The 15428-nt window shown below is 43.0% G+C and overlaps 1 protein-coding gene across 1 annotated transcript in view; it reads right to left on the minus strand.

The window, feature by feature from the left end:
• Positions 1–1248: 1248 nt before the first annotated feature.
• TSPAN7 (tetraspanin 7) overlaps positions 1249–15428 on the minus strand; it is a 145262-nt gene continuing 131082 nt past the window's right edge. Inside the window, exons 7-8 of the mRNA XM_084843937.1 lie at positions 3369–3441; positions 1249–2318 (exon numbers count right to left, since the gene is read on the minus strand). Coding sequence (XP_084700063.1) covers positions 3373–3441 — 69 coding nt within the window. The 3' untranslated portion in view covers positions 1249–2318; positions 3369–3372. The remainder of the gene's footprint in view (positions 2319–3368; positions 3442–15428) is intronic.

Raw genomic sequence — 15428 nt, forward strand, 5'->3', positions numbered from 1 at the left:
TGAAACCCTTAGAAAAAAGTCCTACAACTCCCAGCATTCTCCAGTTAGCCATGCTGGCTGGGGAATGCTGGAAGTTGTAGGACTTTTTCTGCCTAAACATGCACAGGATTGTGCCTTAAATGTATATATGAGAAATAGAGAACAATGATGCCATGCATACACAGTATAGATCACATCTGCTGTCATGACATCTACGGACATATGAAAAACTACTCAGTACCGAGTGTGAGGTTTCCGCTGGAATTGCAATCTTTCGTTCACTTTTATGGGAAAATCAGGCTATGCAGCTGTCAAATCTTTGCAGTCCAGTGTTTAAGTTGTTGTTACATGTTTTATCAGACCTGATTTGTGGTAACATTTTGCACCATTGCAGGGGGTGGGAAGGCTACTGTACCTTTGATAAGAATTTCCTGTGTGCAGGTCCTGCCTGTTTATTGCTTCTTGTTGATGGCAGTTTGCGGGGAATGAATTGCCTCTTAACTGCCCCTTGAACATTACCTCTTAATTGTCCCAATGTCAGTTTCTGTTCCTGCGGGGAGGGGAGGGGAGGCTTAATTACTGATTTCCTCTCAGCAATAGTTTTTCTTTGCATTTTTTAAACAGAGAAATGATCTAGCAGGCTGCTTTTGTCACCAACTGTGATGCAGAGAAGCAGGAGGAAGGACATCTGTGCAAACCCTTTCCAGGCTTTTTGTGCTTTCCAAAGATAGGTGCCTAAAAAGCATCTACTGAGCAAGGGCCATAGGTCAGAGGTAGAGCACGTGCTTTGTATGCATGATGAGGTCCTAGCTTCAATCCCTGGTGCCTCTAGTTCAGAGGTGGACAACTTGTGGCTGTCCAGATATTTCGGCCTACAGCTCCCATCATGCCTAACCCCTGGCTAGGGCTGATGGAAGCTGTAGGCAAAAACATCTAGAGGCCCACACTTTGCCCAGCTCTAGTGAAAAGCACATCAGGTAATGAGGCAAGAAAAGACTTCCCCGCCTGAGACCCCAGACAGCTGCTGCTAATTAGAGACAGTATCAGGCCAGGTGGACAAATGGTTGGATTCAGAATACAGCAACTTCATTTGTTCATATGAACACTTCCAAGTTGTGAAATAAGCTCTGTTCAGATGATGCTCCATCAGGATCAGAAAGAGCAATATGTAATCAGATATGTTTTAAAGATATGGGCTTTTATAATGCTGCCGCAGAAAAATGAAGCCTGTTTTAGTGAAAGGTTGAACTGAAAAATAAAGAAACCAGTAGAAATCTGTAATGGTTCCATTTATTAATATGTATATCACAAATACTCACAATATCAATGCATTCTTCTTGGCATGCTAGACAGAGGCCTTATTAAAAAATTCCTATTTTTTTTAAAAAGGTCTTAAACTTTTGCTCCCCACCCCCCAAAAATATTCCACACACTCTTTTTTTTTTTAAGTTTGATTGATTTGACAATGTATTTGGTGGCAACTTCAATGCAAAAGGAGAGGAAAAGAGAGGGAAAAAGAGGGAAGAAGAAAGTTGCATTACAGCACAATTTGATTAATCCATAATTATCTAATAAAAAGGAAGCAAAATTACCGGCTTCACAGTAAGCAAACAACACAGCTTAGTAACAGTATTACACAGGTTCAGATTCAGAGGCAAAATGCACTAGACAAAGGCCTACTGGCAAACGCACTAGGCATACAACATTCATTAAGAATCAAAGATGCAGCAGAACATCAAAAGAACCATTTCCCTCAAGCAGATTTTGGACTTTTTTTTCTTCAAGTATTTTCACATGTTATGTAACTGATTTCTTCTTGTTTGGGGCAATTGTAGGGGGTGGGGAGTAGGGGAGTAGATTGAAAAAAACTTAGTAAAGCAGTAAACAAAACCAATAAAGTAAAAATCGGATAAACCAAAATAAGATATATTTTTGTATACAGGTTTAATATGGATGTGTGCGACATTTATTAACCATGGTGAAAGGCTAATTATGCCCTCCAGTCACTACATGCAGAGCCCAGTCATTGCTGTTAATGAATTACCTCTGTTAACTTTACAATGCAACTACAGTCTGATCAAGAACATACATATAGTGCCATCATATGCAGAGCCTTCAGGATGGAGTGTACAGTACTGGATGCTGAATGGTTCAGGCTACTTTTGAGGCACAACAGTACTTCACGGAATGGTACACTACGCATGGTACAGAGTTGAGAAGGTGGTGGTTTTATGTGTATGTGTGTACGTGTAGTTGTGTATGTGTGCTCTAAAATTCTTTAGAAGTCTTCCAAGAATTATCCAGTTCCTGATTGAAAACAGGTGCTGTATTTCATACTCCTGGAAAAGTACAGAAAGGAGAGGGGGAGAACAATGAATCATTTTAGTTGCTAGCAATCATAAGAATTATCTTTTTATAATAATGATTTTGTTGGTTCAATCCAATGGAGGAAAACTGCTTTTGTTGGAGAAAAGGAACCTCTGAATCCAACCAACAGTTGGAAATATTAACAACTAGGAGCACAATATCTAGCTCCATTATAATCAGTGGAGTTTAGGCCTAAGGAACACATGAACAGAAGCTTCAGCATTCATTTGAGTGTAACATGTGTGCAGATCTCCACTGTGGATATGCAAGAGTTGTTGACAAATTAATCGGGAAACCTCTGCTCATGAAGAAGCCGCATGAATGCACTGGAAACCCGTGCAGCTTTGGACCAGGCAACTGATCTCCATGAACATCCTAAAACTGTGAGCCTGTTTTTGAAAGAACTGTGACAGGCCGAACCCTTATCAGCAGCCCTACTCGCCTGGATTAGGTTTCAACTTGCTACCCACATCCAGCCCATCTCTGATTCCAGGCACTGGTTTAGAACCTCCGCAGCCTCTCTGGACTGAGATGGAAGTGAGACATCAACATACTGATGACGGCCAACTCCAATTGTCCACACAGTCACCCTCAGCAGTTTATAGAGAGCTTGGTTGCTTCACTTTCTTGCTTTCACCAAATTAATCAGCCAATTTAAATAAATCACAGAATGTCAACACAGATGGTATTTTAAGAGGCCATTTTTGCTTGACTAGGTAAAACAAAATGGTTTTGAAAATCATATTGAACGTATTGTCTGAATAAACAAGTGTGCATAGTATTTCTGAGTTTTGTTTTTAAATAATGCCACTCAGCACTGAACACCTTTTAACAGAGGAGCCACTCTGACTCGCATCCCCATTTTTGTCCATGATTAGCATTTTCATCCCTGCTGCAAATGCCATGGACTGAGTACAAGCAGCTGACTATTAAACCTGTAATGTCTTTCATACAAGTAGGGAGGCAAAGCATTTGAATTCGTTTGTGAAGAGCATCCTGCACACAGCAGTGTACAGACCCACCTTATTACACCATCTCATACTGATTGGCAGTAATAAATCGGGACAGACAGCATGCCAAAAGCATTCCAATCAACTGTAACAGAAAAAGAGAAAATTTCATGCATATAGTCAAGCATCATTATGAAATACACTAACTCTACAGTAGAGAGACTTTGAATTTTTTTTTTAAAATCCTTGAAATATATAAAAACACAAATACTATATACTGAAGTCTATGGCCATAACAAGAGCACAGAATAAATGCAACTGAGAAAGAGCAGCTGTAATTGTTCCTGTGAGCACTCTCTCTCTCTCTTTTTCAGGCAACCCAATGTTCATTGTATGTGTCTCTAAGTAATCCAAGTCTTCCTTATTTGCTTGGGATGAAAAATGTATATTCCTATAAATTCAACATATGCATTCAGCCAAAATGGCTATTGTTCATCACAATCATTTTACAGGATGAAAAAAGGCTTCAGATGCAATAGTTGTTCTTTGGCTTTACACGTTACAGACTTCTTGGGATATGTCAATGCAGATACAAATCTTAGGTCAATTAAATGTTAGTTATCTGCCAACATGCAAGTAATCCACAAAAACTGCACCATGACATGGTTCATTGTATTCCAGCTGTGCCTCAGTGCACAGCCAGGCCACAGCCTCTGTACCACTCCAGTCTCTGGAATGATCACTGTGCTAACAGCTGCACAGTGAACTCCAGGTTTTCCGGCATCGCACAGTACCTGGGTTTAGAGAGAGCAATCTGCTCAGGGGATCCTTCTATGTCCTGCTATGTCAGTGTGGCAACAAGGGATAATCAGATACAGAGCGACTTCAGATGTTACAAGCCAGTATGACCAGCCTGAAGCAGCTTACAAAATACATGGGGTTATATGTGTCCACTGACTGTGCTATGAACTGGATAGCCAAAGGTATCACTTGGAATTGTAGTATATGTATATTCCAGGACAGTTGTGGCATGCATAGAAAGCAATTGTGGTGGTGGAAAAATCTCCCATCTCACTTTGTACACCACAGCTGATGTCTCCTGTTTTTAGTGACGTCATAGTGTAGAATTCCTAACAATTTGGGGTGCTCCCAGACGGATGGCTCCTAGCACTACATATCAAAATACATTCTGCAGCTATTCCATCTTTTCCTCCTTAACGGTTTTTTAGGGAAAGAAAAAAAAAGAGGCAAGAAATGAGGGGAAACACGAGCGGGTTACAAGTGGAAAACAACAACTTTTGGACTCCTCATAAAATTCCATGAATGGGGAAGGACAATTGCAGGACATGGAAGCACCTTTGAACTAAAGGAGCTTCTGAATTTAACTTTAATATTGCCAGGTATCTATCCTTAGTAAAATCTGCATTTGTGAAATGTGGGAAGGATTAACATTTCCACAGAGAAATGTTTTCACAGAGATCACTTAAAACAATGTTCTGACGATGCAGAAAACGTAACAATTTGGAGAATACAATGAGAAAACGATCAGACAGTTGTTTGTTTGCGTTTGGAAAGAAGGCAACCAATGGACTGCCGGTCCACTTACCAAGAGGGTGGAGGAAGCCCCCAGAGGCTCAGTGTAAGTGTTTTTGGATTTGCTAGACCAGAGGAATGCAGCCCACTATGGGAACTGCAAAAGGCAATATGTTGTGGCAGACAAGAGTCTTCCAAACTTCGTGCGCCAGATTGGACAGATGGAGGGTAGGATGAAGCACAGCACTGAGCCACTTTGGAAGATTAATCTGATGGAGAGTAACTGGCTGCAGAGAATAAGGTCTAGTGCAAAGAGCACTGCTTTCTTTACGAGGGTGTTTTAGTCTACTTTCTTGAACACTGCTACATTGTACTCTTATCCACAGCCACTATACAAAGAAGTGCCAAGTAAGATTTATGATACCATAATATGAGATGACCCAAGGACTGAATGAAATGAAATAGTGGCAGCACATCTCTGCAAACAGCTTTGGCTCTTATAATCAAGTGCTGCTGGTCTCTTCTGCCAGTGGCACTTGTTTGTAACATCTGGCAAAGGATCTTGCATAAATAGGTTGTGCAGGCTGTATTCACACTTACAGCCTGCACAACTTCCCTGTGCAAGATCCTTAAAAAAAAACAACCCACAAAGTTTCTTGACATCTCAAATGTACACGTTGTACGTTTAATCGAAGAAGATTTACAGGCATTTAGGTAAAGAGATATTTTTTAGAAAACTGCTATGGCTGATTCAGCTGTTTTCTTTTCCTTGGCAACAGAGTAAGGCTGAAGAGATTTTGTAACCAATAATATCAGGATGCGTACATATTAAGTCACCTCGGGAATTATTACATTAATTCTAAAAGTAGAAAAATCGCACGGAGAAACTGTCGTGTTCTGCAGTTTTTCCAAAGGGTGGTGAAAGTTTCTTAGACTTCCTTATGGGATACGTCTTTATCTCATTCTTACTTTACAAGAGCTCCACTGATTCACTGATTGTATAACAGATCCTGAGCTACGTTCACAAAGTGCTTTTTAAAATGATCATTCAAATATTCAACAATAATTAAAGTCATTTGGCCTGGGCCCTCAGTCTTAAGTTCCACAGTCTATTATTTGTTAACGTTGTGGCTTCTCATGATTTCCTCTTAATTTTAATGCCTTCGCTGGCTTATGTAATTCTCTTTTCATAACACTACCATGGGCAGTGCAATCCTGTGGTTCCTGGGATGGCATCATAGGGATCAGAGAATGGACTGGAAATCCCTTTTTGAGGTCAGAGGCAAAGCTCCAGTCTCGAAGGAGGATATCTGATGTTGGATCGCCCCTTCCTGCCCCTGCAGAAAGATCTGCACCTCTCACCTTGAGTGCCAAGAGGGGCAGAGACAGGCCTGGTACTTTGGATGCTGAAAGCCCTGGTTCAAATCCCTGCTTAGGAACAAAGCTCACTGGACAATACTAGGCTAGTTGGGTCTCTCTTATCTTAATCTATCTCGCAAGAGAATAAATGACATCATAACTGTAAAGCAATTTTTAACAACAACAAATGCTAGAAAAATAATCACAGAAATATTTGTCAGTCTCATTTGGCCAAGAAGGAGTATGTTTTAGAGCAGTCTTCCCCAACCTGGAATCCCCAGATGCTGGGGCTGATGGGTGGCTGGCTGGGGCTGAGGGGAATTGTAGTACAAAACATCTGGAAGGTTGGCAAAGACTGTCTTAGAGTATTTCTAGAAAGGCAAGTATTTCTTTGATTGATGATAATGGTGTGTGTCAGTGTTTAAAAAGCACCACCAGAAACCATACCTGCATTCAAGTTAGCTGAGGCTGAGGCCCAGCTTCCAGTCCACAGTATGAACTGTAATACCAGTTCTAAACAGTCATTTTTTGCTGTTGAACCGTGCCTCATACAGTTGATGTACAAATACTTAAATTTACTCCGACAGTTAAATTGCCAATAAAAAAACAAGATACAAAATAATAAAAAGGTGCCTGCAAAATATGCCAGACTTCCACTGTAGGAAAATGAATGGGTATTGTACACCATAAAATTGATTTCCAATACATTTACAAATAAGTGCCAAGGCTCTGCATTCCCCAATAAAAGCAGACCAACATTGCTGTAAACTATACTATAATTTGTTCCTGTTTAATGAGTAACCCGCAATTTTATCTTTCAAGAGTCACATTAGAGGCCTTTTAAACCACTAGCTACACTCTGGTATCCCATGCAATCCTCTTTGCCAGATGTACAAGAATGATTCTGGAACCAAGGGGAAAATGTCCATCTACTTGCCATTCCCAAAACTCAGGTGATGTTTGAGAAGTTGTTTTTTTTACCATGTGCAGCAAGGTTTGGCCCTTCATTTCTGTGAAGAATGCTTGCTGATCTAAAGTTATTCCAGCTAACAGGGTTGACACCTGGTTGAAAGCACAACAAAATATCTCAAATGGGTTTACAAGAAAGACTGTGAATGTAAGCGGTGCAGATTCTCTCAGGCCTGAGGCAGCTTTTCCAAACACTGGGCTTAAACAATCTTTGCCACAGGAATAGGATGCTTTCATGTGGGAACATCTGCTTCTTTTCCATTTCAGAAGGCTTGTATTTTCCACAAGCTGAACATTTTCTAAATAATTATGCAAAGAGCAGCGGAAAACACTCGACCATAGAGAAGCAAAAAACAGAGATGGTTTCTTTATGGCAGATTAACTGCCTTTAAAGTTAAAGACATAATGCTGTTTGATGTGTCCCTGGGTTATTGATTACTATGAAAATGCTCTCATTCTTATTTGGAGCAAAGAAATGGATTAAACAAGGAAAGGGTGCCCCGTTTTCCCTTATATACACAGTATTATGCAATGTTACATTTTACTGTCTCCTATAGAGAAAAGGGAGGGGTGGGGAGTGGAGAATTTCTTCCTATGTGCACAAGAAATATCTCTATGATGTCTCAGTTAAAAAAATATGCTTGTGTAACGTGCTATTGTAATTCCCCTTTCTGGAGGAACATAAATCATACTTTCACAAAAGCTGGATAGAGAACAGACTGCTATGGTGGGATGCAGCAAAGTCAACTCCGCAGGGCATGATCCAAGACCACCGGATGTAGCCATGTTGCTGAAACTAAGCAGGTCTGGGTCTGGTCAGTGCCTGGATGGGAGACCATGTGAGAATTCCTCGCACACTGTCTTGATTACCATGATGAAAGAAAGGTGGGATGTAAATGTAATAAATAAATATTTATTTTCTGCAGCCTGTCATGCAAGATCAATCTTCCCTAGAATCACCAACAATCCTTTGGCAGAAGAAGAATGCATCTTTTCTTCCCTTTTGTGAACTGTCAAGGGCCAGGATAAGAATATAATAAGACTATCCTATGGGAACAAACTAAAAAAATCCATTGAGTCCAGCATTCAATTTCCGGGAGCAGCCAGATGGTGGTGCCTCTGGGAAGCTCAGAGGCAGGGCACAATGGCAACAGTTCTCCCATTGCTTGTCCCCAGCATCTACACAGTCATATAGTCTCTGAACATGAAGATGACCATCATTTACCTATCAAGGATAATGCATCTATAGACCTATAGGCATGCATCTGCCTAATCCTTTTAAAAAGCCATTTAGGGTGGAATCCTATGCATGTTTAGGCAGGAAATAGTTCTACAACTCCCAGCATGCCACAGCCAGTTCTGTCTAAATATGCATAGGATTGCATGTTTAAACTGCTTGTTGTTGTTGTTCAGTCGTTAAGTCGTGTCCAACTCTTTGTGACCCCATGGACCATAGCACGCCAGGCCTTCCTGTCCTCCGTTCTCTCCCGCAGCATGCTCAAGTTCATATTCATTGCATCCGTGATGCTATCTAGCCATCTCATCCTCTGCCGTCCCCTTCTCCTTTTGCCTTCAGTCTTTCCCAGCATCAGGGTCTTTTCCAGGGAGTTTTCTCTTCGCATTAGGTGGCCAAAATATTGGAGCTTCAGCTTCAGTATCTGTCCTTCCAATGAGCACTCAGGGTTGATTTCCTTTAGGATTGACTGATTTGACCTCCTGGCAGTCCAGGGGACTCGTAAGAGTCTTCTCCAGCACCACAGTTCGAAAGCATCAATTCTTCAGCGCTCAGCCTTCCTTTTAGTCCAGCTCTCACAGTCATACGTTGCTACTGGGAAAACCATAGCTTTGATTATACGGACCTTTGTCGGCAAGGTGATGTCTCTGCTTCTTACTATGCTGTCTAGGTGTGCCATAGCTTTCCTCCCAAGGAGCAAGCATCTTTTAATTTCATGGCTACAGTCACCGTCTGCAGCAATCTTGGAGCCCAAGAAAGTAAAATCTGTCACTGCTTCCATTTCTTCCCCTTCTATATGCCAGGAAGTGATGGGGCCAGATGCCATGATCTTTGTTTTTTTAATGTTGAGTTTCAAACTAGCTTTTGCACTCTCCACTTTCACCCTCAACCAGAGGCTCTTTAGATCCTCTTCGCTTTCTGCCATTAGGGTGGTATCATCTGCGTATCTGAGGTTGTTGATAATTCTCCCAGCAGTCTTAATTCCGACCTGTGATTCATCCAACCCAGCATTTCTCATGATGTACTCTGCATATAAATTAAATAAGCAGGGCGACAATATACAGCCTTGCTGTACTCCTTTCCCAATTTTGAACCAATCGGTTGTTCCATGTCCGGTTCTTACTGTTGCTTCTTGACCCTCATACAGGTTTCTCAGGAGACAGGCAAGGTGGTCTGGTATGCCCATCTCTTTAAGAATTTGCCAGAGTTTGTTGTGATCCACACAATCAAAGGCTTTAGCGTAGTCAATGAAGCAGAAATAGACATTTTTCTGGAATTCTCTTGCTTTCTCCTTGATCCAGCATGCTGGCGATTTGATCTCTAGTTCCTCTGCCTCTTTGAAACCCAGCTTATACTTCCAGTAGTTCTCGGTTCACATGCTGCTGAAGCCTAGCTTGTAGGATTTTGAGCATCACCTTGCTGGCATGTGAAATGAGCGCAATTGTACGGTAGTTTGAACACTCTTTGGCATTGCTCTTCTTTGGAACTGGAATGTAAATTGACCTTTTCCAGTCTTGTGGCCACTGTTGAGTGTTCCAAATTTGTTGGCATATTGAGTACAGCACTTTAACAGCATCATCTTTTAGGATTTTAAATAGCTCAGCTGGAATACTGTCATCTCCGCTAGCTTTGTTGTTACTAATGCTTCCTAAGGCCCACTTGACTTCACTCTCTAGGATGTCCGGCTCAAGTTCAGTGACCGCACTATCATGGCTGTCAGGGACATTACGATCTTTCCTGTATAGTTCTTCTGTGTATTCTTTCCACCTCTTCTCATCTGCTTCTGTTAGTCTGTTTCCCGCCTCCCAGCTGAGCAGAGCAGAGCAGAGCAAGCTGCTCCAGGTGGTCCAGGGACTACAGAAGCAGGCAAGCTCCCAGAGAGCGAGCGACCAGAGCAAGCGAACAGGGGGAGCAAACAGGAGTTGGCCAGGGGAGTTCGGCAGGGGAGGTCAAGGGGGAGGCCCCTAACATTTTTTTTTTATTATTATTTTTTTACTAACTTTTTTTCATTTATTTGTCTTGTAACACACACTTCCACACCAGTGGGACTCTGCTTTTAACCTCTACTGAGTAGAGGAGCAGGCACAGGCTAGTCTAGAACAATCACAAAGCTAGACACAAAAAGGGAAAAGAGGCTATGGAAGGACAAGACTCTCCAGTGGTGGTGACCTGCAAGGTGTGTGCAATGTTTGTTTTCTTGCCTGAGAACAACATGGCCTACACCTGCAACAAGTGCAAGTTGATCACGCTGCTGGAGGAAAAAGTAAGTGGACTGGAGCGGCGACTGTCAACCCTCCGGGGAATAAGAGAACACGAAGAGTTCTTGGACAGAATGGGGGAACTACAGCAGCAAAGGGCAGACCAGAAGCTTGAAGAGCAACAGCAAGATGAGGCAGTGGGAAATGCTGAGGTGAAGAAAAATGGAGTAGAGGATACTCCTTGGAAAACGGTGACAGTTAGGAGAAGAAGAACTAGACGCCACTCTGCACCAGTGGAAGCGGTGGAGCTGTGGAACCGATTCCAGGTACTTGCAGATGAGACTGGAGGACAGCCTGCAGAGGAAGAATCACAGGGGAACCTGCATGAGAGTGAGCAAGAGGCTAAAGGTCAGTCAAACAGAGGCGATGAAACCCAGGCCTACAAGAAGAAGAAGAGAAGAGTGGTAGTAGTGGGAGACTCCTTGCTGCGTGGGATCGAGACCCAAGTATGTCGCGAAGACCCGTGGACTCGCCAGGTATGTTGTCTCCCGGGAGGACAGATTAGAGACGTGACTGAAAGGTTGCCTGCACTCATAAAGCCCACTGACAGGTATCCCTTTCTTCTCATCCATGTGGGAACAAATGATACCGCCAAGCGGAGCTACGAAGAGATCACGTCAGACTTTGAAGCTTTGGGAAGGAAACTCAAGAACTTTGGGGCCCAGATAGTTTTCTCATCCATCCTTCCAGTAGTTAGAAGAGGGATAGAAAGGGAACGAAAAATACTCCGGGTGAATGACTGGCTACGAAGGTGGTGCCGACGAGAGAGATTTGGATTCTGGGACCACGGGCTATACTTCCTGGAAGATGGGCTGTTGGCTAGGGATGGGTTGCACCTCACAAAGGCTGGGAAGAATGTGTTTGGCCACAGCATGAAGAACTTCATCAGGAGGGCTTTAAACTGAATCCTACGGGGAAGGGAGATGTAATGTTGGGGGTAACAATGGACGTAGGCGCATGCACTGCAATGGAGAGAACAGCTCTGATAGCGCCCAATAATAGTCTTCAGACACATGTAGGAAGAAAGCCAGACTATGAAGCACATGGTCTTCGATGTCTATATACTAATGCCCAGAGTATGGGAAACAAACAGAACGAACTTGAACTCTTAATACAGGAGGGAAATTATGACTTGATAGGTATAACTGAGACTTGGTGGGATGACTCTCATGACTGGAATACAGCAGTTGAAGGATATAACTTGTTCAAAAAGAACAGGAGGAACAGAAAGGGAGGCGGGGTTGCACTGTATGTGAAAAATACATATCTCTGCACAGAAATACAGGAGGAGGAGCTTGGTAGCCCCATCGAGAGCATCTGGGTTGAAATAAATGGAGCAAAGAATAAAAGGAACCTGGTGGTCGGAGTCTACTACCGGCCACCCAATCAAGGAGAAGCCAAGGATGGAACTTTTGAAAAGCAAATAGCCAATGTTTTAAGGAAGCATGATGTAGTAGTAATGGGGGACTTCAATTTCCCCGATATTTGTTGGGAGACAAATTCTGCAAAACATGGCCCCTCCAGGAAATTCCTGACTTGTGTGGCGGATAACTTCCTCCTACAGAAAGTAGAGGAAGGAACTAGAGGATCGGCTATCCTTGACTTGATCCTAACCAACAGAGATGACTTAGTGGATAAAGTAGCAGTTACAGGAACTCTGGGGGAAAGCGACCATGTTGTACTTGAGTTCTTGGTTCTAAGGGAAGCAAAAGCCGAGTGTACTCAAACGCGTACCCTGGATTTTAGGAAAGCTGATTTTAATAAACTCAGAACAATGATCAGTAAGGCCCCATGGCAAGCAATGCTAGCGAGAAAAGGAGTCCAAGATGGGTGGGAACTTTTAAAAAAGGAAATTCTCAAGGCACAATCACAAACAATTCCAACAAGAAGAAAAGGTGGAAGACAACAGAAGAAGCCAATGTGGCTTCACAAAAAGCTTAGGGATGACCTGAAAACAAAAAAGGACACATATAGGAAGTGGAAAGAAGGCCAAGTAACAAAGGAAGAGTACAGGCAGGTAGCACAGAATTGCAGGGATGGCGTCAGGAAGGCTAAAGCGGAGAACGAGGTGAGGTTAGCGAGGGATGCTAAAAACAACAAAAAGGCTTTCTTCAGCTACGTGCATAGTAAAAGGCAGAGGAAAGAAATGGTTGTTCAGCTATTAAATAAGGATGGCAAAATGATAACAGAGGACAAAGAAAAGGCAGAGGTGCTCAATTCCTACTTTGGCTCAGTCTTCTCCCAAAAGAGGGTCTATGACCCCCCTGGGAAAGGCGAAGTACAGGCTGAAGGGGCAGGATTGCAGCTTGAGATCGACAGGCATATGGTCAAGGAACACCTCATTACTTTGAATGAGTTCAAATCTCCAGGGCCAGATGAACTGCATCCTAGAGTCATAAAGGAACTGGCAGAAGAGCTCTCAGAACCGCTGTCTATTCTCTTTGAGAAATCATGGAGGACCGGGGAAGTGCCAGATGACTGGAGGAGGGCTAACGTTGTCCCTATCTTCAAAAAGGGTAAAAAGGAGGAACCTGGGAACTACAGACCAGTCAGTCTGACATCAATCCCTGGGAAAATTCTGGAGCAGATCATAAAGCAATCCATCTGGAAGCACCTTGACAACAATGCAGTGATTACTCGAAGCCAACATGGATTTGTCAAAAACAAGTCCTGCCAGACAAATCTGATCTCATTTTTTGATCAAGTCACCTCCCTTGTAGACCGTGGGAATGCTGTAGACATCATATACCTCGACTTCAGCAAAGCTTTCGACAAAGTGCCCCATGATATCCTGATGAGCAAACTAGCTCGAAGTGGGCTAGATGAAACAACGATCCGGTGGATCCACAGTTGGCTACAGAATCGGACTCAAAGAGTGCTTATCAATGGGACCTTCTCAAGCTGGGGAGAGGTAACGAGTGGGGTACCGCAGGGCTCAGTCCTGGGCCCAGTGCTCTTCAATATTTTTATTAATGACTTGGAGGAGGAGGTGCAGGGAATGCTGATCAAATTTGCAGATGACACAAAATTGGGAGGGATAGCTAATACTTTGGAAGACAGAAACAAAATTCAAAGTGATCTGGATAGACTGGAGTGCTGGGCAGAAAACAACAGAATGGCATTTAATAGGGACAAATGCCAAGTTCTGCACCTAGGAAAAAGAAACCAAATGCACAGTTACAAGATGGGGGATACGTGGCTCAACCACACTACGAGCGAGAAGGATCTTGGAATTGTCGTCGATCACAAGCTGAATATGAGCCAACAATGTGATGTGGCTGCAAAAAAGGCAAATGCTATTTTGGGCTGCATTCATAGAAGCATCGCTTCCAAATCCCGGGAAGTACTAGTTCCCCTCTACTCAGCACTGGTTAGGCCTCATCTGGAGTACTGTGTCCAGTTCTGGGCACCACACTTTAAGAAGGATGCAGACAAGCTGGAGAGGGTTCAAAGGAGGGCAACAAAGATGATCAGGGGACTGGAAACAAAGCCCTATGAAGAGAGACTGAAAGAACTGGGCATGTTTAGCCTTGAGAAGAGAAGACTGAGGGGAGATATGATAGCGCTCTTCAAGTACTTGAAAGGTTGTCACAGAGAAGAAGGCCAGGATCTCTTCTTGATCATCCCAGAGTGCAGGACACGGAATAATGGGCTCAAGTTACAGGAAGCCAGATTCCGACTGAACATCAGGAAAAACTTCCTGAGTGTCAGAGCAATACGGCAATGGAACCAATTACCTGGGGAGGTGGTGGGCTCTCCCACACTGGAGGCCTTCAAGACGAGGCTGGACAGCCATTTGTCAGGGATGCTCTGACTTGGATTCCTGCATTGAGCAGGGGGTTGGACTCGATGGCCTTGTAGGCCCCTTCCAACCCTACTATTCTATGATTCTATGATTCTAGGTCCCTGCCTTCTTTGTCCTTTATCATGCCCGTCTTTGCACAAAATGTTCCCTTGAGATCTCCAATTTTCTTGAAAAGATCTCTAGTCTTTTCCATTCTATTGTTTTCCTCGATTTCTTTGCATTGTTCATTTAAGAAGGCCTTCTTGTCTCTCCTTGCTATTCTCTGGAACTCTGCATTCAGTTGGGTATATCTTCCCTTTTCTCCCTTGCTTTTCGCTTCCCTTCTTTCGTGAGCTACTTGTAAAGCCTCATCAGACAGCCACTTGGCTTTCTTGCATTTCTTTTTCTTTGGGATGGATTTCATTGCTGCCTCCTGAACAATGTTACGGACCTTTGTTCATAGTTCCTCAGGCACTCTGTCTATCAGGTCTAATCCCTTAAATCTATTCCTCACCTACACTGTATATTCATAAGGGATATGATTGAGGTCATATCTGAATGGTTTAGTGGTTTTCCCTACGTTCTTCAATTTAAGCCGAAATTTTGCAATAAGAAGCTCATGATCTGAGCCACAGTCAGCTCCAGGTCTTGTTTTTACTGACTGTATAGAGCTTCTCCATCTTTGGCTGCAAAGGACATAATCAATCTGATTTCGATATTGACCATCTGGTGATATCCATGTGTAGAGTCGCCTCTTGTGCTGTTGGAAAAGAGTGTTTGCTATGATCAGCGTGTTCTCTTGGCAAAACTCTATTAGCCTTTGTCCTGCTTCATTTTGTACACCAAGGCCATGCCTGCCTGTTATCCCGGTGATTTCTTGACTTCCTACTTTAGCATTCCAATCCCCTATGATGAAGAGGACATCTTTTTTTGGTGTTAGTTCTAGAAGGTGTTGTAGGTCTTCATAGAACTGATCAACCTCAGCTTCTTTGGCC

The sequence above is a fragment of the Heloderma suspectum genome, chromosome 3 (genome assembly GCF_057233095.1).
Source record: "Heloderma suspectum isolate Gila_16-S chromosome 3, 16-S_ref, whole genome shotgun sequence".
Classification (NCBI taxonomy): Eukaryota; Metazoa; Chordata; class Lepidosauria; order Squamata; family Helodermatidae; genus Heloderma; species Heloderma suspectum.